At 40.8% G+C, this 27,577-nt stretch overlaps 1 protein-coding gene across 2 annotated transcripts; it reads left to right on the top strand.

The window, feature by feature from the left end:
- The first annotated feature begins 350 nt into the window (after window positions 1-350).
- prrt4b (proline rich transmembrane protein 4b) lies at window positions 351-27,553 on the top strand. Of its 2 annotated transcripts, none has more exons than XM_065268688.2 (4): window positions 351-496; window positions 7,647-8,652; window positions 13,675-13,785; window positions 24,677-27,553. In XM_065268688.2, exons 2-4 carry the CDS (start codon window positions 7,743-7,745, stop codon window positions 26,692-26,694), a joined length of 3,039 nt encoding a protein of 1,012 aa, XP_065124760.1. In that variant the 5' UTR covers window positions 351-496; window positions 7,647-7,742; the 3' UTR covers window positions 26,695-27,553. The 2 variants fall into 2 exon arrangements, with proteins under 2 accessions (XP_065124760.1, XP_065124759.1); XM_065268687.2 differs by having other exon boundaries at window positions 353-496; window positions 13,672-13,785; window positions 24,677-27,552.
- Window positions 27,554-27,577: the final 24 nt, after the last annotated feature.

Here is a 27,577-nt window from a genome sequence, read left to right as displayed (position 1 = left end):
CCTTGGGAAGGAAAAATCTGTTTGGCTGACCAAAGGAACATGGAAAAGTGTTTGGAAAAACATGCTCACAGACATAATACACAGAAATAACACTGTTCACCTTCAAGTGAAATGTGATAAAGCTGATGTAAATAAAAGAAATGGCAGAAGCTGTGGTTTCCATCATATAATCCCTGTGTGTTTTGCATCTGTGGGAGCTTCTTAATTCCTTGATGTTGTTTCCTAGTGTACTTGCTCTCTGCTCTCTAACAATCTGTTCAGTGAGCTGTGACCAGATATCGTGCATCCGAATCCCATGCTAGACTACTGATGCTAGACTACTGATGAGGGGAGGAGAGAGAGAGAGCGAGAGAGAGAGAGGGCAGGGGAGGGAGAAAGTGCAGCAGAAAACAATTTCTCCCACACGGTAGGGAGACGGATCGCTCTCTCTCTCTTTCCTGCATTGGAGTGCTGCTGGTTCCTCTGGATTTTCTATTTCCTCTCCTCTGGAGGAACGGTGAGTTTCTCCTGGTATCATTCATCTCTCACACTGCGCAAAATGTCTATGGAGGTTACAGTCTCACTGCAGGTGATCCTGGGTAGGTGGCTGGTTGGCTAGGTTCTGTATACATCAGGCTTACAAGATTAACAACCTCAGCTTGGTGTGTGTTTGCATGTGTCATGTTAATAAACATCTGTCATTTTGCTTGTAGTCACTCGACTAAACACGGTAGATGTTTCTCATGTAGACACGTATGTGCAGTGTGGGTAAAGCTCTGCATTTCAGATGCATTCGGCTCTTCTGGTAACCATGGCGAAGGCGGGCAGCGTAGCTGCCTGGTAATGGAACGGTGCATCTGGGATAATCAGGTGATCTGAAGGATGCTTGGAGAGAAAAGCTCATGAAACATTAGCTTGACAGGTCATTCATCATGTGTTAAGTGGAATTGACTCCGGGAGGAGCATTGTTCTGTGCGCGGAAAGCGGGGTGGAAAACATTCAAAATGTGTCAAATCTGAAAACATTGTAATGTCGAATAAAAATGTGGTGTCAGAAATGTCAACAGGTTGTTCAGACAGGATTGATCGCATGTTAATGTCTTCATAAATATGCAGAGATGCATTTGGTTGATAGGCACATCAGATGTTGTGAGTTTGTGATATTATGGGCTCTGCCCGTGCTGTTATATCATAGAGTGACATTTCAACCTGAATGTAAAGAAACAACCAGACCTTGGAGCAAAACCAGTCATAAGGGTCATCTTTTTACTAGATAAGCTTTCCATTGATGTATGGTTTGTCAGGATAGGACAATATTTGGCAGAGATACAACCATTTGAAGAAATTAGAAAATTGTCTTTAACGTTGTCCAAATGAGATCCTCGCAACACATATTACTAATGATAAATACATTTTTGAAAAATTCACGGTAGAAATGTATCTTAAATTATAAAAATATCTAACACAATATCTAATATGTAACACAATCTTTACTTAAAGGGGACAATACTTTTATTTAGATGTCAAATAAATCTTTGGTGTCCCTAGAGTACATATGTAAAGTTTAAGCTCAAAATACCATACAGATAATTTATTATAACATGTTAAAAGTGCCACTTTGTAGGTGTGAGCAAAAATATGCAGTTTTTGGGTAGGGCTGGGTATTGGCTAGGGCCTCACGATACGATACTTATCACGGTACAATGTATCACGATACGGTACGCTGCATGCTGCGATACATTGCAATGCTTTTCTTTTTTTTATCAAAAATGTAAAAATAGAGCTGATTTTTTTTACTTTAAGTGCGTCCACATGAAAGCTGCAGGTGTTTTAAAATTTTCTGCCATTTTTTCACTCCCGCTAACTTCTGAGACATTGGCCATAAATGACAAACAACTGGACAGCGACAACTACAGCAGTGGCAGAGGATGTTTTTTTACGCAACCAGAGGGATTATCCTTTTTTTATATCGATAGTAGATTATAAAATAGCTACACTATCGTGAAAAAAAGTATCGTGATAGTTTGCTGTATCCATATTTTTGCACAGCCCTATTTTTAGGTGTGTCCTTTTAAATGCAAATGAGCTGATGATGATTATTGGTTGTCCAATACTAAGTTTAAGTTCCCTCACTGTCTATTTCTCAGTCCTTTGAATGCCTTTTCATACTATAGTATTTCAGGACAAAGCTAAATTTAGACCATAAACCACAAGAAGCACCGGACCATGGCTGCATTAGTTCATGGTTGGGTTAACCTGGGGTTAAGTTTAGCCTAATGGCCTTAGCTGTCCCTTTAGACCGGATTTAAAGGAAAACCCATTTAGGCGTCTGTTCATTTTTATGGCTGCAGGTCAAAACACCCCTCCCCCACGGTGTCTGTAGGACAAGAAGCAGAAAACCGTCGTGAATAAATCAGTCAGTTTCTTCTAAGAGGTGATCCGATGATTCCCACAGCAGTCATGCACGTCTGGGGGCCTGTTAAAATAATTGATACCATGACGAGTCAATCCATCGCCACTTAAGGAGGTCCTCGATGCTAGAAATCCTCTTAAGCACACATATATTGAGAGAAGAACATTTTGACCCAGACTTTGAACTTACAAAGTCCTGATTCCTCTCCTTAAATGAAAGACAATCATTGCTTCTCAATGTTTAACCAATACTTTGAATCAAGAATGCAATTTGATAAACAAGGTGACAGATGGTAACTCTCAGACAGTGGCGGCTGGCGACTTCTTTTTTGAAGCGCACGATGCAAAGTTCGTCACAACATGTATGTAGCTTGTCATGTGTGTGGTTCGTCATTTCAAAATATGTGTTCTGCGCTTTGAGAGATCGTGCATCACGTGTCATGCCAAAATAAGTGCCTGCTGCCTTGAACTTGAACTTGAAAAGAGACGCTTGCGTTGCCAGATACTCGCATAATCTCATGCATAATCAGAGTTTACTGTTAAGGGAGTGTCTTGTGGGTATTTTGTGAACGTGAGCGTCTCTTTTATCATAAACGGTTTTGACGCGTGTGCAGCAGGCACTCATTTTGACAAAACACGTGATGCACATGGTTCACATGACGCAACAAACACATATTTTGAAAACACGAGCAACACACATGACACTCCGAAGACATATGTTGAATTTGCGCCCCTCGGATGAGCAGTCACGAGCCGCCACTGATAAAAGACTATAAAAGTGTTTGGATAATTCGTATTTTGATGTGAATCTTTATTAGGTGTGAGAATAAAGTTCGTCACAGATGGGCATTGTGGGTAACAGGCAGTCCAAAGAAGGACCACTTCCAAAACATATAAAACCCTGCAAGGGAGAGATTTTAGGCAAAGAATAAATGTGTGATGTTAAATCACGAATACCTCTTGGAAGCTCTCTTTTCCTTTTTTCTGCTTGAGTGATTACATCCTCCGCTGGCAAGACCTTTCTCTGGCAGACACATAACAATGAGAGAAAGAATAAACAAATGGATGAAGAAAGAAAGAGTGTTGTAATAAACCTCAAAGCTATACAGTCATTAAGGTTTCCTGTTTGGCAGAGGCTCTGACACAAACACACACACACATAGCGTTTGAGATACTGTGTAACAAGCTCCTGTGGGGTCTGATTTACACAAGCTATTAACACAGACCAAACTGTTCCTCACATTTAAGAGGAATTTTTTACATATCTGACCGGCAGTGATGTAGTCTTTAATAGTGAGGTTGTGGGAGATGGGACTCTCAAAGCTCAAACCAGGTGGTGAATGGTGTGGTAATGAGTGAGTAGTCTAGTTAGTAATGACAGTAATGACCATGACTCAACTACCTGAGAGCTGAAAACTAACAGCGCCCTCTGTTTAGAGATTACGCAATTGAAAGCAAGACCAGAGGAGATGTACAGTATCCACCTACAGTCACACCCAACAGTAGCACCACACTCATACAGGAAGCAAATCAACCTACGACTGCATTTTAGCCACATTGAGATTAACGCAAGTTAACCGGGGTTTAATAGAATCAAGAAAAAGCAAAACCAGCCCAACGCGGAGGAGGGAACATTTGCACTTGGGCTTGCATAGTTTTGACTAGATGAGATACAGCTACTGCCTAATAGTAAATCCCATAAAATGTTGGGTTTAGGGTTAGGTTTGGGGGGGTTAAGATGACAACAGCAGTTTTGGCTAGATGTGATACAGGTACAGCCTAAATCCTTTGAAATTTTTGGTTTAGGGTAAGCTTTTGGGGTAGAATTGGGATGTAAACAGCGGTTCTGGCTAGATGGGCTACAGCTGAAGCCTTAATCTTTTGAAATGTTGGGTTTAGGGTTAGTTTTGGGTGTAGGATAATGATGACAACATAAGTTCAGGCTATGGGATACAGCCATGGCCTTAATCCTGTGAAATGTTAAGTTTAGGGTTAGTTTTGGGGTAGAATTGGGATGAAAACAGCGGTTCTGGCTAGATGGGCTACAGCTAAAGCCTTAATCCTGTGAAATGTTGGGTTTAGGGTTAGTTTTGGGTGTAGGATAATGATGACAACATCGTTTCAGGCTATGCAATACAGCCATGGCCTTAATCCTGTGAAATGTTAAGTTTAGGGTTAGTTTTGGGGTAGAATTGGGATGAAAACAATGGTTCTGGCTAGATGGGATACAGCTGCAGCCTTAATCTTGTGAAATGTTGGGTTTATGGTTAGTTTTGGGTGTAGGATAATGATGACAACATCATTTCAGGCTATGGGATACAACTACAGCCTTAATCCTGTGAAATGTTGGGTTTAGGGTTAGTTTTGGGGGTAGAATTGAGAGGAAAACAGTGGTTCTGGCTAGATGGGATACAGCTGCAGCCTTAAACCTGTGAAATGTTGGGTTTAGGGTTAGTTTCGGGGGTAGGATAATGATGACAACATCATTTCAGGCTATGGGATACAGCTACAGCCTTAATCCTGTGAAATGTTGGGTTTAGGGTTAGTTTTGGGGGTAGAATTGAGAGGAAAACAGTGGTTCTGGCTAGATGGGATACAGCTGCAGCCTTAAACCTGTGAAATGTTGGGTTTAGGGTTAGTTTCGGGGGTAGGATAATGATGACAACATCATTTCAGGCTATGGGATACAGCTACAGCCTTAATCCTGTGAAATGTTGGGTTTAGGGTTAGCTTTGGGGGTAGAATTGGGATGAAAAACAGTGGTTCTGGCTAGATGGGATACAACTGTAGCCTTAATCCTATGAAATGTTGGGTTTAGGTTTGGGGTTAGGATAAGGATGACAACATCATTTCAGGCTATGCGATACAGCTACGGCCTTAATCCTGTGAAATGTTGGGTTTAGGGTAAGCTTTTGGGATAGAATTGGGATGAAAACAGGGGTTCTGGCTAGATGGGCTACAGCTGAAGCCTTAATCCTGTTAATGTTGGGTGCTGGGTTAGGTTTGGGAGTAGGATTGGGATGAAAATAGTGGTTCTGGCTAGATGGGATACAGCTGCAGCCTTACTCCTGTGACATGTTGGGTTTAGGGTTAGTTTCGGGTGTAGGATAATGATGACAACATCATTTCAGGCTATGGGATACAGCTACGGCCTTAATCCTGTGAAATGTTAGGTTTAGGGTTAGCTTTGGGGGTAGAACTGGGATGAAAACAGTGGTTCTGGCTAGATGGGATACAGCTGCAGCCTTAATCCTGTGAAATGTTGGGTTTGGGGTGGCAGTGGCCTAGTGGTTCATGTAGATTGTCTACAAACCGGAAGATTGGTGGTTCAATCCCCGGCTCCACCGGACCAAGTGTCGAGGTGTCCTTAAAGCAAGACACCGACGAGCTGGCTGACGCCGTCGGTGTATGAATGTGTGAGTGAATGGGTTAATGTGAGGCTAATTGTAAAGTGCTTTGGATGGCCATAGGTCTGTTAAAAGCGCTATATAAATTCAGTCCATTTTTTTTACCATTTAGGTTTGGGGGTAGGATAAGGACGACAACATAACTTCAGGCTATGGGATACAGCTACAGCTACAGCCTAAATCCCATGAAATGTTGGGTTTAGGGTTAAGTTTGGGGGTAGTATTAGAATAAAAAAGTGCTTATCCAGTGTAATTTCCTTACAGCTACAACTGGCTCAGACCACAGCAAACTAATCCGGAATTAAACACCCATTAAACATGCTTGTCTTTTTGTCGGGACGTTGTGTAGTGTCGCAAGTGCAAAATTGGTTGTTGTCCACTAGACACACTTTACAAATCACTACAGCACCTTAAACCAAATGGATCATGCCAAAACTGGGCTGATATTGTGTAGTCTGAACCCGGTGTGATATATGTGCATTTAAAATAAAAAATCGATCACAAAGGTCAGTGTGTATCTGTAGGTCACAGCTAATATTTAGCATTTTCTCACCAAGATGAAATTAAGATCCATCCATCTTCTTTAATGCTTATAGGCCCAGAGTTTGTTAGTTGGTCTAATCTAGTAAGCAAACTGCATTAGACTGTGAACAAGGGATCAGTTTTTAGAAGTCAATGGAGAGGTCATTTCAGAGACAAATGGAATAGTGAGATGGATAAGACACAATGGGGTTACAAAGTGAAGAAAAGGAAAATCATACAGTGTAAATGTAAATGCTATGCATCATATCAACTGATGTTGTTATCCAGTGGAAGAGTAAAGAGTTTATTTCGGTTTCAAGAACAAATCAATCGTGTGAGGGGGAGAGAAAGAAAAACCGAGAGAGTGTTATATGGGGGTGGAAAAGAAAGAAAAGTGTCTGAGGTCTCTCTCAGAGAGAAATTCCAACAAATTCAACTCCTCTCACTGGGGTTACAGGGCATAAGCTTTATCCTCCAAAATTAGTCCACAGCTCTACAAAGAAACTGGGCCTCTATACGTCCTGCACCACCCCCATATATACATACACGCCCACAATAAAATCTCTGATTAGTATTCTTAAAGATCACCCCTCTTTAATTGTTCGGTCAATGGAGAGCTAGGCCACCACTTTCACAACAGCGAGCAGTGAGGTTGGTATGCTCCTGGTGCGCTCCAAACTTACAATGTATATGAAGTCCTCATATAGACAAATGAGGTGCCTCAAAAACATTACATTTTGGTTTCTAGATTAGAGAAAGCACAGCACAGTTGATAAGATGCATTGACATCTCACTACACTTTTCAAGATGAATGTTTTAGTGTTGCTTTATTGTTGAGGAAACATATTGGAGATCTTGGTTTGGTTTGATGCATCAAAAAAGTTTCTCTTAAAGTTCATTTTGGGTACAGTTTGTGACATTGCTGAGATGTCTCCTAAACTAGAAATAACAAAGACAACATTACTGAACTACTTGTCTCTCTCAGAAAAACAGTGGGGTGCACCATTTGATCTCCATTTAATTGCTGCCTATGAAATGTGCCCTGCCTTTGAAAACCCAGCTAAATTCATTATTTGTAATTTCCAGCTGGACTATTTCCACATCCTACATAATGTATAGAACATTGTGTGAAAATATAACCTTTATATCTTTAATATTGGCTAAGTAAGGTCAAAGATCAATGTGAAATCTGAAATCCAACTTCGATTCTTCCAATTTTATACAAAAAGATTATGAGTCTTTAGCCTGGAATTCACAGACACAGTCACAAATAACTAAATATTAATGCTGGAATATCATTTATAACCTTAATTTCCTATTGGTTTAGGTGTTTTTCTGCAAAAGCCTGGGGAATCTGGTGGATAGTCCACGGCAAGTCCGACACCATGTGAGCAGCGGTCCGTGTCAACCTTAGAGAGGCAGAATGCCGTTTCTGCGTGGGGTTCTTCCAGTTGTTGCTCTGGTCTGTCTCTTCAGCACTGTAAATGGGTTTTTCAGTGTGTTTGGGGTAAAACCGACCGCCCAAACACAAGTGAGTAGATGGGGGATAGGCCTACCCGATATTGCAAAATGGAAACCAAACTTTCCATCATTTGGTTTGAAATCATTTTTAGGTGGGTCTAAACGGTCTTTGCCTGCCACAACAATAGTAACCCCAACACTACCAGAGACTACCACGCAAAACTATACTCTTCCTTCAGATGAGTCTGCCAGCCCCAAATATCAACTAAGCACAACCACGGCTGAACCGCAAAGCAGTACTGTTCAGATAGGCACCACGCTGCCCTTAAAATCAGCTCAACTTCTGACAAATGAACTACTCAGGAGCACACAGCCGTTCTATTCACCTCAATCATCTTCAAAGGCTGATCAAAATTATGATCTTGCCCTCTGGCCCTCCAATAATGCCCAGAGTACAGAGAAGACGCTGCAACCAACGTCACCACAGTTAACTAAACCAGAAACCCAAACGTCTGCTGCTCGGGGTACAAGCACCAAGCAGACAGCCACACCAACATATACTACAGATGCCAGCAATGTTTATAGTAGTCCTCAGTCAATAACAACAAAACCTGAATTACCAACAACTTCATTGCAAACCACACCAGCAGTCACAAAGCCAAAACTATCTACTGAACTTCTGACCACCATCAGCCCCAAACAAAACACACCACGAACAGAACAAACAACATCAGAGCCAAACTGGACACATTTGAAGCCCACTGACAAAGCTTTCGATGGATTTACTTTGGCAGAACAAACTACAGGCTCAAGAGAAAAGGAAATCTTGGGAAACATTGGCCCTGATTATTCCTCCGCCCAGCCAACAAGAGGTAAGTCGGGTCTATTTAATCATTATACTGTATCTGTTTAGCTACAAGCAGGCAAATACTTTGCTATATTCGATTATTTAAACAAAAATAAAAAGCTTGCATCATTTGGTCTTTCGTGCACTGCCATGCAACTGGAAACTTGACCTTAATATGATGTTTGATTGCAATGTCAATAGTAGACTTCTTTGCACACTTTAGACAATTGCAAAAAACAACTGAACACCACACTTTATTTTTTTAACCCAGCATTGGGTCAAAAGGGGGCAAACCCAGCCGTTGGGTTGAATTGACCCAACATTTATATTTGACCCAACAATGGGTTAAAACAACCCAGCGTATGATAAACTCCAACCCAATAAGTTGGGTTCATCCCTTTTTGACCCAGCGCTGGGTTGAAAATAACCTTAAAGAGTAACTAAACCCTAAACCAACTTTTTTTAGTTAATGATCTGTAAGAATTATGCTTTATTAGTGCTGTTCATTGATTTTAGTAATTTTTTTGACATTTGGATATAAAGTGTTTCAATACTGCAATATATGGTGTAAAAACGTCTGAGTGCTGCCCTCTTCAGGTTGAATGGTGGCTACTGCAGTTGAATTTTCCCATTGGATGTTGGGTCCAAAAAATGACTCGTGACGTAAGCAGGTTCAAGCTCACCACGCCCTTGTTACGATCTCACCACACACTTGGTACGAGCTTAGTTCGTCCCCTCTATCTCCGTTGGGATCTGCCCACTTTTCTTGCATTTTTCAAATATTGCCAGTGGGTGGAGTCAGCCTCTGACAAGGGGTTTAGTTACGCTTTAACAGCTTAATTTTTTTTAAGGTGCATGTATGAAATTTAGGATGGGCATAATGTGTCATGCTACGACATGCTATTGAAATCATTGTATAATGCATACTGTTTCATGTACAGTACAGTTAGATTCAATGTATACTGTATGCTAAGCAGTATGCTAATCCAAATGAGCTCTAGACCTGTAAGATGCCCAGATGCCACCCAAACAACTTAAAAACATTGTATACTGAAAATACTTTTAGACCTTCCCTACTGAAAAATCCAGCTAAGACCAGCATAAGCATAAACCAAGTTTAAGGTGGTTTACGCTGGTCCTCCCAAATCCAAATCCACTTTATTTCTATAGCACATTTTACAAACACAAAGTTTCCAAAGTGCTGCACAAAAGACTAAGAACATACGAAACAATTAATAAATATAAAATACAGAAGATAAAAATAATAAATACCACAAAAGGACCACACAACTCAAGCGCAGTTAAAAGCTAAGGAATAAAAGTGAGTCTTTAGACAAAGCTGGTCATGCTAGTGGGCCAGTTGGTCTTCATGCCTGACCAGCTAAGTCCAGCTAGACCAGCTTAAAAGGTGACCAAAACACAGCTAGACCAGCTTGCTACACCAGCAAAACCAGCTTCCTACACCAGCAAAACCAATAGGGTGGCCATTCGTGCCAGTTCCACCGGACACATCCCGAACATGTTTTCGGGTTCGTTCTCCAGAAGTCACGTTGGTCGACCACATACGTCATCAAGGTTTAATATTTTGGTTTTCATTTCAGAAAAGCAACCGCTACATTTCAAGGTACGAATGAAACTACAATGATTGTATGTCTTAAAAGAAATAAATCTTAATTTTCTAATGTATTTTAACTGAAATGTGAGAACCTCGATGACGTATGCGGTCAAGCAACGCGACTTCCGGAGAACGAACCCGAAAACATGTTCGGGACGTGTCCGGCGGAACTGGCACGAATGGCCACCCTAAAAACCAAGCTGGAGACCAGCTAAAACCAGCTCACCAGCTTATGCTGGTCTTAGCTGGATTTTTCAGTAGGGTTATAAGGATATCATTGTAAATGATGTGCCATGAACTAAGCTGTGCCCCTGAAAGGTGGGCAAGCAGTGTTGTTAACCACTGTTGAATTGGCTCTGTTTGGTATCTACAGCTAAGGACTGTAAGTGTAAAGTATAGGCATGGGATTTGTATTATTGAAACAGCTAGCCGGGCGGCACTTGATCAGTATTCCAAAGGAGAGTCAGCCAATCCTCTGGGACGATGTTTTTCCACACCGCCTGTTCACGGATGCTGAGCATGCTGCTCTCAACATTTTGTCTCCTTTTCTCCATGCTCTCCGTCTTTCTTTTTCTCTCTCGGTAATGGGCCTCTCTTGATTTCTCTTGTTTTTTCCAGCCATAAGTCTCATTTAGCCCTTCAGTCTTATGTTTTCTTTCAAGCCTCTTCTGGCTCCCAGTGATGCATCTGTTCTGTTCTTTTCCATCCAAACTTGTTTCCTTTTAAATAAAGAAGCGTGGCTGAAGTAGTAAACATGAGATTTGGTTAGATATAGAAAGAGAAATGCAAATCTATTGTCTGTAGCTCAGATAGTAAACATGGCACTAATTGTATGATGCCCATGTTATATGTCCCATATGTATTGTATAATGTATGTATTGTTCAAAATATACAGTATGCCTTCAATGCACTGGTTAAAACTGTTTTGGATAATAAGGAAAGAGATATCTAGGGATGTGCTAAAACATGTCTGCTATATAAAGAGCATGCTGCTCTGCGGTGTGCGTGAGCATGAAACAGCAAATTATTGACTAATGTTTGGGTCACCTTGGGTCTTCTGGAGGTGTAAGCAGCCACAAATTGCTTATCCCCCACCTTAAAATAACACGCTAGAGCAAGAGCAAGGTCGATTTCCACACCGAATCTGAAAGGAGGAGGGGAAAGCAGGAAATGAAGACATAGGAAAGGAAGAAATTGAAATGGGGTATATAAACTGAGTGTGAGAAATGAAGCCTGCTCCAAAATACACATAATTTGTCGGTACTAAATGAAGATTTGTTCATCCAAAAAGGTATTTTTTCTACTCACCCTCATGTCCTTTCAAATCGTACTGTATAGTGTTATTTACAGACTGATCACATGGAAAGTCGTGTTATAGTCCCGAAAAATGTGATTAATTGGCCCAAATGTAAGCGTTTTCGTGCCTTGAGCACGATTGTGCAAACTAGATTTCTGAAAAAATGTGAAGTGGTGCTTGCCGTGGCAAAATTCAGAAAAAATGAAATACCGGTATTATAAAAATGTTAACCTGACTCAAAGAGTCAACCCTTATATCTCTAAGATATTCTGATGCAGAGATATAGGCTTTGTTTATTCCGTTGCTAGGGTACCTCCGTTTGGTTGCTTTGTAGTGAATTGGCATCCACCAGTGATTATACTCCAAGTCACAAGGAAAATGAACCAACCCCCAGGTCTCTACCATAGATATGTAAATAAAGGCTAGATGTGTTACGGCGGGGTCTCTAACATCATCACCTGGCATCCATCTTACCACAGGCAGCTCGCTCACTCGTAGCATTGTGTTTAAATGGTGCAGGTACTTTTAAATGACCATAACTTGCTAAATTTTCTACCAATTTTCAAACGGTTTGGTTTCTTACAAACGTTATTAACGTGGCTATAATTCTGGATGATTTAACATGTTTCATGAAATTTAATTTTTTGTATAAGTATGCAGGTACATCTTTGACATTTATAACAAAACCAATCGATAGAAAATTGAGCAAGTTATGGTCATTTTAAAAGTACCTGCAACATTAAAACTCAATGCTACGAGTGAGCGAGCTGCCTGTGGTAAGATGGCCGTCAAATGCGAACGTTCCATTCAATTGGCCAGCAGCGTGGGTGAGACATCTAGCCTTTATTATAAATATCTATGGTCTCGACAATGTTCTGATGCAGAGATATTGGCCTTGTTAATTCCATTGGTAGGGTACTGTCCTCAATCGGAGCTATGACCTGTCAATGTTCGGCACAATGTTAAGTCTATGGGATTTTTCTGGTGATATTTCACCCCCTGTGCGAACACCGGGCATCCGTTCACTTATTTAAGTCATAGCACACCTCCCCTCAATAAGCTGGTCAATTTGAGCCCTCATTTATGGGTCTACGACAATGCATGCGGGACAAGTTACGCGCTGAAGTTTTGTCCAGATGGCTTTGCATAAATGCAAGCACCACTAATAATGACAGAATTTAACATAGCCAAAACCTCTGTATGCAAACACACGCACAAAACCATGATCGGATTGTTTTGTACTGTAAATGCCTATTAGTTACACATATTTGAAGGTGCAGAGAGAAAAAAGGATCACAACTGGTCATTTAAACAGGGCAACCATGTGACTGCAGTCTGGCCTGGGTGCATTTGTCACACTGAATATGCATTTGACACACTTTTTTTTGGTGAAATATTTCAACATTTGATTATATTAATGAGGGATAGTGGACTAGGCGACTCTGACAGAGAGTGGTAGAGGACGTTTGATGCTTCATTTAAAGCCAGCTGGTGGAAAATAATCTAAACTCAGTTTATAAATGAATCAGCTTCATATCACCCATGCAGAGATACAGAAGTACAGTATGCCCAAGGTTGATGTTAAGAAAGTGCAGAACTAAGTATAGCCTATTTATGTACTACAGATAATATATCCATGCTGGAATATTTAACTATTTGTTTAGAGTAAGTTATTTCAGTGGGATCTTCGGGAATCATTGAGCTGATATTAAACACTCTGCCCTCTCTGTAAGGTGTGTGTAAGCACCACACAGCCAAAAGCAACCTACTGTAATGTGTTTTGAAGCTTTATCTAATTGGAAGGCTTTGTTTTGAATTAGTTTAGACAATCCTGCTCGGTCAAAAAGTTATAATTTGGTGTTTTTGATCACAGTACACTGTAAAAAATGCAGCATTTTTGTCAAATCAACAGTATTTTCTAAACGCTGCTTTAAGTGTTTTCCACTTTGACACAACTTATTTTTTTAGGTGTTACCAATGAAAGTAATTTTTTAACTTTTACTTTTTACGTGCACTTGCAAAACTTAAATCGTCATAGTGAGCTCAGGTCAGATCATGGCATTGACGGAAATATTCTCGTTTTTTCTCCACAGTCTTTTATTCAGCACCACTTCTGCTCTTTGTTTTCCCAGCAGGCTTTGCTCGAGAGAAAGGAGATAAGAGTACAGGGAAAAGTGCTGATCTGACAACGCATGAACCAAACGGCGAGCAGACAACATCTACCGCAACGACCCAGAGGAGCACAGGTAATTAAAACTGATGGCCCCAATATACGCTTGTATGTAATAATATACACCTCTTATAACTGTACTCAGATTTGCATCGCGCATGAGCCAGTTTTTAAAAGACTGTATTATTTGAAACTCCATCTACTACTGGCTAAAATAAAGATAAAATAATATCATTTGTTGAGCCAATGTTGTGTTTTGGATTCGACAGGGGCCAGTGCCATAAAGCCGGGTAAGTTAGCTAGCCAGGTATGTTTAGGATTGGTTTTTGTACATATGGCAAAAAAAATATATTTAAATATATTTTAGATATATTTCAAAATATACAAAAAATGGCCAAAAAAATATATTTGCTAAAATATATTTTGGATTATGTTTTTCAAAAATATATTTTTCACCTATATATTTTTGTATATTTTGAAATATATTTTAAAAATAGATACATTTTAAAGCATTATAAAATAAAGCCCTCCATATATTTTAATCCAAAACGAAACATAACATAACAGTTTTAAAAGGTTCAAATTAAATGTAGTTTCAACTTCAAAACTATGCTCTATAAAATTTACTTGTAATTAGCATATAATTAAAAAATAAATGTATTTACTTGCCCTTGAAATACATTTTGAAATATATGTTGATATATTAAGGTTAAAAACTAAATATATTTCCAAATTCAAAAATATATTCAATTGAGCATTACTTTCTACTAAATGTATTAAGCATATATTTAAAATATATTTTTGTCCAGAGAAATGTATTTTCTTTGAGGGGCATGGCTCCAGGACATCACACACAGTAGTTCATTCAGTCAGCTGTGAGCAAAGCGACACGCAAGTGACGCGAAGACGTCTTACATTATTTTCATGTGCATCTTAGAAAAATTAACCATTGTTGTATTATAGTAAACAGTGGCAGCTGGTGACTTCTTTTTTCCGAGGGCGCTCGATGCGAAGTTCGTCACAACATGTATGTAGCCCGTCTTGTGTGTGGTTCCTTTTTTCAAAATATTGAGTAAAGTTCTGCACATCAAGAGATCCTGTGTGCATCAGGTGTCTTGTCAAAATAAGTGCCTGCTGCAGATGCGTCTAAAGGGTTTATGATAAAAGAAACGCTCGCGTTTGCCAGATACTCACATAATCTCATGCGTAATCAGAGTTTCCTGTCTAGGGAGTGTCTTGCGTGTATTTTGTGAACGTGAGCGTCTCTTTTATCATAAACGGTTTTGACGCGTGTGCAGCAAGCACTTATTTTGAAAAAACACGTGATGCACATGGTTTACATGACACTCCGAACATATATTTTGAATTAGCGCCCCTCGGATGAGCAGTTACGAACAGCCACTGATAGTAAAAGTATAGTATGGCTGATTTTTGGTGGGTCTATTATCATTTGTGTTAAAAAATATGTCCCTGGGGGCGTATAACAGAAACTTTCTATCTTCGGTCTTAACCATAGACTGTTAAAAAATATTGACGTAGTATCCGTGACATCACCCATAGGTTTGTGAAGAGCTTTTTTGAAGCTTTAAGTAGGCGGTGCCTGCCTTCACCATCTTGGCCGTGCGTCATCGCGCATCACTCGCGAACAGTGTTGGGAACGTTACTTTAAAAAAGTAATTAGTTATAGTTACTAACTACTTCTCACAAATAGTAACTGAGTTAGTAACTCCGTTACATTATTATAAAAGTAATTAATTACCAGGAAAAGTAATTACTGCGTTACTTAAAAAAAAAAATATTTCAAATAACTTGAATGCCCCTTACAAAATTAAATATGTTAAATGACTAAAATGGATACTAAAGAGAAATCACTAATTTTGTGGCAGCATGTGACAATGTGAGGTGCTTTATTAGATCAGAATTACTTGCCACAGACGTGGAGAGACTTTTTCTTCATGGGCATAAGTTGCACATTACACAAACATTCTTGCCTTTCACCTCAACAATGGAAAAGTAGTGCTTTATACTTCGTGTTTGCGACCGCTACCTTTGAGCTTGTTGTACTTGCCATCGCCCTGTCGCCGGTGTTTTTGGAGTGATTGATGCGCGATGACCGGGCTGCATGTCAGTGCTTTGAGATGGGGCACAGTCAGCAGCAGCACCGCTGCTCGTTGAGAAGACAAAACGACGCGTATTTTCAGTCTACAAAAGTCTCCAACCACGCCAGAAAAGATAGCTAGATTTGTCCTATAAAGTCGCTAAAGTGATAGAAACTTGCTAAATCTAGCGACAAAGTGACCAAGTTGCTCAGACTTTTTAGCACTGCTGCTCGCTCCTCTGACTTGGACTGCGCGTGTGGGCGGGCCTTTTTGTGAACTCTGCCTCTGGTTGGCTACCGATGGAAATTAAGCCAATCATCATTCGTTATGTTTCTCACAACACACACAAGAGAAAAACAGTGTTTGGCTGAGAGAGTGAGCATACGCGGCTGAAAATCACTCAATTTTAGTAACGCGCCGCATTTTAATGTCAGTAACAATAACGGCGTTATAACGGGGAAACAGTAATTTATTTGATTACTCGTTACTGAAAAAAATAACGCAGTTACTAACGCCAATTACTTATAACGACCGTTATTCCCATCACTGCTCGCGAATAACCAAAAAAGGGTAGAGGCGGGACGTGGGTAAAGCTGAAGTGTCTGAGGAACTACTTTGTTTGGCGGAAGAGTAATATTTATACTAATATAATTACAACTTATTTGTGTTTTATTTTATGAAATCCTGCTGTGCATATGAAGTAACCGTTTTATAAAAGCAATAAGCCCTGCAAAGCAGTGGGGTTACAGTGCATTATATAACAGGGGGTACAGTGCAGTATATAACAAGAGGGTTTTAGGCACTAACAACGCCCCTTAGCTGTTATAAAATGCACTGGTGACCCACTGCTTCTAGGGGATTTTCTCAATATTTAGATTTTTTGCACCCTCAGATTCCAGATTTTGTTGGCCAAATATTGTCCTATCCTAACAAAACATACATCAGTGGAAAGCTTATTTTTTCTGTATAATGTATAAATCCCAACCCGGGTGAAAAAGTACTACACTTGCATAATGTACTTAAGTGCTCTATTTTCGCACACTAACTTTGTACTCAATATACTAAACATTCTTCTTTAGTACTTCTTAAGTGTACTATTTTGAGACACTATAAATATTAACTATTGTGGTCCATTGTAAGATATGGTTACTATAAAAACGCCATTGTTAAACTATGGTTATGGTATAGGATGACCATGGTAAATCTGTGGTTACTAGAAATAAAAGCTTGCTTTCACAGCAGCAGAGAAACAGTATGATTCTGTGACTGTTATATGTTTTTATACTTAATATTTTATTAATAATACAGAACTCGATCTGTCCATTTTGCACGTGATTGGTTGTTTGGTGCCGACGTCACTCTTTCATGTGCATGAGAGACCTGCCAAGAGAGTCACAACATCTCAGCAGAGCAAATCTCTCAATTTATGGGCGTTGTGTTAAGTGTGCCACCTTCCTCTTTTGATCACGAGGTGCATTTAAAGAGACCCAACTACTTTTCAGCAGCACCTAACCCACATTTTCCCTGTCACATTAAGTGAGCTAACCTAAATTCCATTAATAGATGGACAAATATACCACATCGATCTAAGAACCAGGTTGGGACGATATGTGTGTGTGTCTGTGGGCCATCTCATTTTGTAAACAGCATGACAAGCCCCGACCCTGGCTTTTGTTACTTAAATTATAGATGCATAATATTTATGCACATTTACACATTAATGTCCCGAATATTTTGGATTAGATTTACATGTATGCACTTGCTCAGCTGTACATTTGATCACTATGTGTTTTTAGGGACCTTTAGAGATGCTAATGCACTGCCAGTCTACCCTGACTTCATCAATATGTATAGTAACGTTCTAGCGTATTGCAGCTTATGAATAGTATTATTAGAGAGGGCAGATAGTGAAAACCCTTGCTTTATTCTAACCATAAAACAAGTCAGATAGTGTAAGTCTGTATAACCCGACCAGGGAGGCACCATCAACAATAGACCGTGCATATCTTTAAACAGGGCTTTCCATTAACCCCATGTGGATCAGTGGAGACGTTTGTCTTTGGTCTGCTTCCTTTTCCCTCCCACTGAACTTCCTGTCAAAACAATTACAATGCACTACCGTAATAGCATCGTATGGAAAGCGAGAGCTGGGTGATAGTGTTGTCTTTACCTCCTGTGTTAAATGCCTGTGTGTCTGGTTTGTTGTGGAAGTCTGTGTCAGTAATTTCCACCTATTGAGTGTCATGCAGTCTGGCCGTGTTGCGGCAGGGATTGCGCTCCGATTGATCCTGCACTGAAATTTTGGCTGATGTCCAGATATCGGTCAGATTTTCCACACCCCTGCGGCTGGCACAAGCGTATGAGCGGAAATGAAGAGGGAGGACGCACAAAGCTGCCACAACAATCCTTCTTATCAGTGCCCGGCCTCCACGCCACCCACTTCCTATGTCTGCCCTGCACACTTTTTCCTCACGGGAGAATGACACATTACACACCAACTGGATAATTAAATACAAATAACTATTCTTGTGAAGACTTACTCAGCCTTTTTAAATGGCATTGAGGGCTCACTTTTTGTATATTAAAGGAAAACACCACACTTTTTCAATATTTTATTATGTTCTTACCTCAACTTAGACGAATGAATACATACCTATCTTTTTTTAAAGGGGCACTTTTAATCTTTGTACCGCACCTCATGAATGTGTTAGCATTTAGCCTAGCCCCATTCATTCCTATGGCTCCAAACAGGGATGAACTTAGAAGCCGCTAAACACTTTCATGTTTTCCCTATTTAATGACTGTTACATGAGTAGTTCAGGGCCGGCGTCATGGGGGGGCATTCGCGGGCAGTGCCCCCCCGAACAGGTTGTTGTGCCCCCCCTACAAAGTTTTATTAATTTAATATATATCAAGAATAATTAAAATAAATTAAACATTGAATGTTTCATGACTTGTAATGTAATCAAATGAGGAAAATATAGTTGATATATGTTTTCTTTAATTAAAATAGACCAGTTTCTCTGATTGGATGTATTGCCGCATCTCACCCGTCTTACGTCTTTAGCATATTTGTGACTTGATACTAGCAACATGTTTTTTCGCGGCATTTTATGGATCGTGTGAAATATGGATATTAGAACATTTAGAACGAATCAGCACCGCCTGCTTCATCTGACTTCATGCAAACCCAGACTGGCTCAAACTCAGAGATTAGAGGTCGAGGTGGAATTTACAAATCTACAGGACACTGTTTTAAGGAAGTTTATGTTCGTACACGCTGTCTTCAGCTATTTTAAAGGTAAGTTAGCGTTGTTTTAAATTACGTAAGCTTAAATGTGAAGTGTGGCTATAGACCGTTAACAGCATTACGACGTGATTATGGTAAAGCGGCTTTTTTAAAGCTAGGACGCGGTGTGCGCTGTGCCCATTCATTTCAATGGCTTGCGCCGCGCGAGGGCGGTTTGTTGTTGCGTCGAGTAGCGCGAGCGCAGCGAAGCTCAGCTTGCGCTCACGCCGCGGTCGAAGTTCAGTAGTTTTGCGCATAGTTTGTGGTCTTTTGCACTTTATACGGGAAATGAGCTGACAGTCGTACCAGTTGTATGAGTGTGTGCTTGCTGTATTTGTTGTTTTAATGTCTTGTTTCTGCAAGTTATTGTTGCTATTGCGTGCCCCCCGTTGAAAGCCGAGTGCCCCCCTGTTAGTTATGGTCTGGCGCCGGCTCTGGAGTAGTTACACGAGTAAGTATGGTGGCACAAAATAAAACTTTTGCTCAAACAAGAAGCGCTGTGCAAAGATTAAAAGTGCACGCATTGAAAAAAGATAGGTATGTATTAATTTATCTAAGTTGAGGTAAGAACATAAAATATTGAAAAATGGTGGTGTTTTCCTTTAAAGGTGCACTGTATACATTTTAGGAGGATCTCTTGACAGATATGCAATATAATATACATAACTATAATATCAAGACCTTACATAATGAACTGTATTATTTGTATTACGTTAGCAAGAGCCGTTTTATCTGTGGATCTCTTTTCATGGAAGTTGCCGCCATGTTTCTACAGTAGCCCTAAATGGACAAACTGTTTTAAAGAGAACGTTTCGTCCATGTGTTGTCTCAGATGCGACGTGTTTGGCCTGTGGCAGCTACCCTAATTTCTCTATGCGTTTCAAAATTGAGGCGTGAGCTGCTAGTTACAAATTTGTAATCTCACCTAGAGTTCTCAACGGGTCGGGCTGGCCCGACAAACCCGACGGGACCCGCGGATTCGGGCCGGGTTCGGGTCAAAAATATAAGCAAATGAGTTGGGTCGGGTTGGACCTCGGGCTTAATATTTTACGCTTCGTGAAAGAAATTATTAATCATTACTGCTGTTCACCGTAAAGAAAGTCTGGTCTGGCTGCTGCGTGCATCACAGAGAGGGGCGGGGGATAGCAATAAGCTCCGGCGCGGATCAGCAACGGATCCAGACCGGAGCTGCCGGCTTCAGAGCGGATCCGTTGCGGATCCGCCCCGGTCTTATTGCTATCACTGCCTGCACGCCTGTTGTCTGAAGAAGAGATGGAGAAAAGTAAACTTGCCGCAGGTGAATTCACCGTTGCTTGCTACTACAGGAGGAAAAGCCGCTGGCTGGGTACATGTTTGAGTTCTTTTTATTTATTATTGTTTGATTTTTATTTAAGGCATATTTGTATAGCCTATATTTAAAGTTTATTGTTTCAGTTGTTTGTATTGTTAAAAGGCGTGAACATTAAAGCTTGATTTGAATTCCCGTCTGCTGGACATGATAAAAGATAGCATGAGAAAAAAAAAGGCAGGTGGGGTCGGGCCGTGGGTCGGGTTCGGACAGATAATTCACTTTGATGTGTCGGGTTACATCGGGTCCGGGCTTTAAAAGCCACGGGCCGGGTCGGGTCCGGTTTTAATTTTCAGGCTCGTTGAGAACTCGATGCTGCTAAAAAACCCACACTGGACCTTTAAAAGTTAGTTTGTGTTTCCAGTTTTCTACAACCCATAATCCATCTCCTTCATTCTTTCAATCCCGAAGTTCTGTTGAGACATCTATATAATTTTTTTCCTGCCATTGACGAGTAATTTTTACGTCAATTCCAATGATGAGTTTTTACAGCAATCCATAATTCCGCAATTATCCACTAGATGGTGCTCTTACCCAACTGATAAAACACAGAAGCATCCAATGATTCAAAAACAGTAAAAACTCTGTGTATGTTTTGATCATTGCTCTGAATCTGATCTCTAACAAATGTCCTTTATAAAACTGCAATTATTTCAGCTTTTTGCTCAAAGTTTGGTATTTTTAAAACCTATCCATATTTGAGATGTAATAAAAAGGAAACAAATGAAGATATGATGAAACAGGGTTTTTTTTAAAGCAGAGGGTCTGTTTTTGCATTTGATATATTGTATTAGGGCTTGGCAAAAAAATAGATTTTTCGATCAATTGTTTTTACCCGTGGTTGATTTAAAATCGATTCTCACAGGCCACGAATTGTTTTTTCCAATTTTATTTCCGCAAACATTGAACGTAAGATTAATGTTAATCTAATTACTAGTCTTCTCCACTAGATGTCACCCTTTTTTGCCTTGCGCGATGTTACCAAGGCATGCCTGTCATTCATTCATTCAGTCTATATTCTAATATATTAGAATATAATATTCTATATAATCTATATTCATTGAGTTGAATCGAGAATCAAGTATAAAAATCGAACCAAGAATCGGAATCGAAAGCTTGTGAATCGAAATCGAATCGATCTGGAACATCTGAATCAATACCCAGCCCTATATTGTATGTTTATATATTTAAAGAATAAGATTATCTGGAAGAAGTGGCGGCTCATGACTGCTTATCCGAGGGGCGCAAATTCAAAATAAGTGTTCGGAGTGTCATGTGTATTGCTTGTGTCTTCAAAATATGTGTTTGTTGCGTCATGTGAACCATGTGCATCACTTTTTTTTCAAAATAAGTGCCTGCTGCACACGCATCAAAACCATTCATGATAAAAGAGACGCTCACGTTCACAAAATACACGCAGGAGATTCCCTTAACAGTAAACTCTGATTACGCACGAGTTTATGAGAGTATCTGGCAAACGTGAGCGTCTCTTTGATCATAAACCCTTTAGACGTGTCTGCAGCAGGAACTTATTTTAACAAGACACGTGATGCACACAGGATCACTCAACGTGCAGAACAAATATTTTGAAATTACAAACCACACACATGACGGGCTACATACATGTTGTGACGAAATTCGTATCGAGCGCCCTCGAAAAAAGAAGTCACCGGCCGACACTGTCTGGAATGCATTAAACTTTTGTGAAAATCTGGCGCTCACTGGCATTTTTTTTTACGCTGGCGGTGAATGAGTTAAACAAATGACTTCAGCAAACTCAGACGAGCCAAATTTTAAGTGAATTTGAAATGTACATGTAACCTATATTTAATTTGACATTAAAGTGTGCAAACAGCTTTCTTCATGTCATCCTATAGGTCTAATGAGTGCTGCTTAGTGGTTTGTGTTGTGGTAGACTTGATTAAAGAGAAATATCTAATGAGCACTATGCACGCTACCATTAGTCAATGATGGCTATGTTTGATTATCTACTGCCACCCTCAGAATAAACACTACATAGTGTTTTCACATTCTAACCCAGTGCTGACCACAGAGTGGGCACGATGAGTATATTTAGCCGAAGCAGTGGTCATCACCAAGGGCCCAAACCAGTGCAACATACCAGACTCACATTTGGGAGTGACCCGTGTCTATGCATAGGCTGGCTTTTTGAGACGGAGAAAGATCGTAAATACAGCTGGGTGTAACAAAAAATGTCACTTAGTATCATATTAAAGACTATAGAAGAAACCCAATATGAGGTCGGGTCTCCCCAGCATTGAAATGTTGCATTCACCATTCATAACATAGGGGTTCGCTGACTCCTAAACAATAAGAGTTTTTTTGTGGCTTTTAACGATACTGGAGTACCAATGTTTTTGTGTTAAAGCTCGGTGGTTTCGTCTCATGGGTACAATAAACTCACTGGCTCTTTCAAGAAGGCTGATAGTAGCGGCTTAGATAAGCTGTGGCTCTGATCTGCTCTATAAAGGGTGTAATTAGATGTGTCAGTCTCTGAAGAGCTGACGCACATCTCTGCGCTGTTATGTACGGCTCTAATATGACTCTGGAAGCTAATATTCCTAGCCTTTGATGGATTCGCACGTCAGTCGTGAATTCACTGGCAGGCAATATGCTTTTTTTAACATTAAATGTCTCATAATTTTACAGTGCCACAAAATGTTTTCATGATGTGTTTCCTGTGCAATGATGTCATGTAAAAACTCGTTCCTGGACCACTATATACATCCCCCTTAAATAAAACATTTAGGGACCTGGAAAATGACACAGGATGGCTGTCACACATGGTACTTCGCAACTCTCCACTATACAGTCCTAATGAATGTAACACTCTTAACGCACCAGAGCCAAGCCACAGAATCCAAAATCAAAAACAGCAACCTCCTCCCACGGCGTTCTCCGAAACAACGATACGATCACAATTACATTTAAATGGAAACACAGATGTCATGTCTCCGCCTTTCGTGGCAGTGCATCCTGAACCCTGTTGCTTAAAAAAATCTTGTACTCTTTATCTAATTTCTGATTGTTTGGTTTGTCTCTTGCTTTGAGAAATATATTAAGAAGATATGCTTAACTGCTGCCTCAAATGTGCCCTCTAGTGGTGATGATTATTACCAAAAACCAGTGTTTCCCAATCCTAGTCCTCGAGTACCCCCTCCTAGAAAGTTTAATATGTCTGCTTATCTCATCGGTTTGTTAGGGAGACATGTGAATCATGCTTGAAGGAGGCTGATGAGTCGACTCAGGTGTTTTAAATAAGGAGACATCTAAAACTTTCTTGAAGGGGGTACTTGAGAACCAGGATTGGGAAACACTGCAGTAAACAAATCATAGGTTGTCTGAGACCTCAAACTAGATGAATTGATACATACCTGTACCTATCTTTTTTCAACGCGTGCACTTTTAATCTTTGTACAGTGCTAGGGTGACCATACGTGCCATTCTTCCCGGACGCATCCCGTCCAGGATTTCGGTGCGTCTTCCGGAAGTCGTATTTGTTGACCGCATACGCCATTCAGTTAAAAACATAAGATATACAATCGTAGTTTCATTCTTACCTTAAAATGTGACGGTTGCTTTTCTCTAATAATAATAATAATCCTCTATGACGTATGCGGTCGACAAATACGACTTCCGGAAGACGAACACAAAATCCTGGACGGGATACGTCCGGGAAGAATGGCACATATGGTCATCCTATACAGTGCCTTGTGAATGTGTTAGCATTTTGCCTAGCCCTATTCAATCCTATGACTCCAAACAGGGATGAATTTAGAAGCCACCAAACACTTCCAGGTTTTCTCTATTTAAAGACTGTTACATGAGTGACACAACATAAAACTTTTGTTTGGAGCCATATGTATGAATGGGGCTATGCTAAATGCTAACACATTCACGAAGCAATGTACAAATATTAAAAGTGCATGCATTGAAAGATGGGTATGTATTAATTCATCTAAGTTGAGGTAAGAACATAGTAAAATATTGAAAAACGGTGGTGTTTTCTTTTAATATCCTAAAGATTTTTTGCATAAAAGAAAAATCTATAATTTTGACCCATACAATGTATTGTTGGCTATTGCTACAAATACCCATGTAAAATGTACTGGTTTTGAGGTCACGGGTCACATTTGTCTAAAAAGCATATCAGTTTTGAATAAGGTTTGCATGCAACATATACTTCAGTACAATCCTTTTTTTTTTTCAGAAATGGCCACCACACCGTCCGAGGATTGGTTTACAGATTTTACAGAAGAATCTGCTCTACCAGACTGCAATGCTGAACGTTCTGGAATATGCAGCTCCGTGGACACTTGGCCCACCCCTGTACCAAGCAATGTGAGCACACCCTTCATTTCCACCAACCAATCTCAAAACCCCATCGTGTTACCGGTGCCACCAATGTTTGTGGCACTGTATTCCGACTGGAACAGCGCCCTGGCAACATGGGGTTCAGCATGGGAAGCACACATTTACGGACTGGGCACTGTTTTCTGCCTAGTTGCATTGGCCTCCACCCTAAACCTCCTCTGCCTGCCTCTACAGTACCCATCAGGCTGTGGCTACTTTGCTCTGGTCAGTCTCTCTCTAGTGGCTGCTGGCTGCACTCGGGCCTTCGCCCTGGTATACGACGCTTATGGATACCAGGACCGCATGGCATCTACTGAAGCCTCACTGTTACTTTACGAAGCACCATTTCCTTGCATGACTGCGGCGTTTGGTCTGGTGTTCCTACTCCTGTCAATGCGATCCCGAATGCAGCTTTCCTATTCAGCCTTTCAGAGACCCTGCTTTCTGGCCTGCTTGGTGTTGTTGCACTTTGCAGCTGCATTTGGCCCTGTTGCATTCCTCCATGTTGACCAGAAGGGGGCACTCTGCCTGTTTTTCTCCTTGATCTCCAGAGGCGCCTTTGTGGCTCTTGCAACTTTTTTATCAGTTGCATATTTTGTGTTCTACTGCTATGTTCGCGCTGACTCCAAGCATATTTATCATCTAAACAACACATCACCAACTCCAGCTGAACGCTTTAACCGTTGCCCGTTTGCAGAAAGCAGAGATTGGGACCGGGCAGCAGCTGCAGTGCTGCTATCTGCAGTCTTCTCTCTGGCTTGTGCAGGACTTCAGCTTTACGCCATGCTGCACGCTCTCGGCCTGGCTGGAAGTGCAGAGACCTTTCGGCCGTGGCCGTGGTGGACTTTCCAGTTCAGCTGTCGAGCGTGTGAAGCTGTGGTCTGTCTCACACTTGTTATGGTAGTTGCTCAGCCAGTCTACTGTTCTGACCACCTTCCCCAGCCAGGTGGTTGTTGGACAGAACTGCTTGCGGCGAAGTCACCTATCATTCCCGGGAGTTACCAGTGGACTCTATCCCAGCAGGAGAAACTGGCCATTTGTGATTCAATTGGGCACGGAGAAACGGAGTGCCTACCCTTGTACACACTAGTGGATGAACGTCTAGGGAGCTTGAATGGCCTTGACCTTTTATACCACAGTAACCGGGCATTGGCCTTTCGTGACCTAGACCTAGACGTGCCTAACAATTTGCCTAACATCGGTGCCCCCTCTGGAGGTTCATCCTGTACCAGCGACTCCACTGCAGATCTGCGCCCACCATCGCCCATAAATCTGCGGAGAAGCATCGATGAGGCACTATTTAGCGAGTCTCTCTTTCCCATGAGTCTCTTCAGTCCCTTGCGGCCCTTTACTGCCAGTGACCGCTCCCTGGATGTTAGAGAGACCAACTCCAGTGGAGCCCAAACCCTCCGAGACACTCTTACGCCTGATCCAGGCCTATACAGAACATCTTCCTGTGTGGAGGTCCTACCACTGACCCCCCTTCCCTCCCAAACCCTACAAGATGGTCCTTCGTTGGGTTTTCCTCCATCTCCCTCCTTGTCGTCCTCCACGTGCTGCTCATCTCCAGAACGCTGGAAAGGCAGCTCCAGTTCCTCATCCATCTACAGGCAGTCTCTGGGTGGTTCCTCGCTAGTTTTGTGCTCAAGTCCAGAGGGATTCAATCCTCCACCCTCTACCCTCAGTGGTAGTTCAAACCACACCGCCACCTCTGGCCATCAGGAAGGTGGCTTACAGAGACCCTACAGAACATTAAACTCACAGGAAAGTCTGGACCAGCGGTCAGGATTGGACCAGTCTGTCCAAGAAGAGTTTATCACTGTGTGCAGACAAATTGACTCTCTTAGCGTATGCAGTGAGACTATTGACCTTTAAGGGGAGACTACTACAGCGTGCACAGCGATGATGGGCAGACAAGGTGATCTAATAAGCAGGTTTGCCGAGGTGCCAAATCAGATTTGAATGTTAGGTAGGCTGTATGTAAGGGTATTGGTTGAATGTCTCAGAGGCAAGTCCCCCAAAAAAGATGGAATCTTGGGACTATTTTCTCGGAAAGGATTAAGTGCCAACAACTGCCAGAACTTGGTTTTGTACAAAACGACTTAATTATTATTGGTAAGCAAATTTGTAATTGTAAAGCATTTGTTTTGAAATTTCTCTACAATGTTAACTATGTAATGTTTGCAGGCATTTGTACAAAATCCCTTTGTCTATATTTAATAATACTGTGAGAGTGCAAACTACTGATAACCATTACTGTTCAATACTATGAATTGTAAACTACAGATATGGGGTCCAAGTGCTTTAAAATTTGGCTAAGTTGAAAATCAGCCTGTGCTTTTGGCCCGCAGCTACACAAATACCAGCAAACCACTGTTTGCGCAAACATGCATTATTGCATTATTAAAGGACCCCACTTATTTAAGGGCATAAATGCTGTTGCTGCACCCTCTTCTGGTGAACACCTAACACTTCATGAACTGAGCTAGACTGCCGTTTCATTCATCTTGTTGTGTATCTTTGATATAAACTACAATGAATAATTTATTTATCTGCCAGATTATACTCCATGTTTTCAAATATTATATACACTGATACATACATATTAAGAATGAAGAAAAATGACTTTGTACATTTTATAGCGTGCATGTTTTGAAAACATGAACTGTGTGAAACTGCTGATCCATCTAATGTTTGTTAGTGACTGGAGATTTGAAATAAAACATATATGGAAAATGCTGACTTTATATATGCACAA

Source organism: Paramisgurnus dabryanus, chromosome 1, assembly GCF_030506205.2.
Source record: "Paramisgurnus dabryanus chromosome 1, PD_genome_1.1, whole genome shotgun sequence".
Taxonomy (NCBI): Eukaryota; Metazoa; Chordata; class Actinopteri; order Cypriniformes; family Cobitidae; genus Paramisgurnus; species Paramisgurnus dabryanus.
Note: the sequence above shows the minus strand (reverse complement) of the source record. Positions and strands in the feature narration are given on the sequence as shown.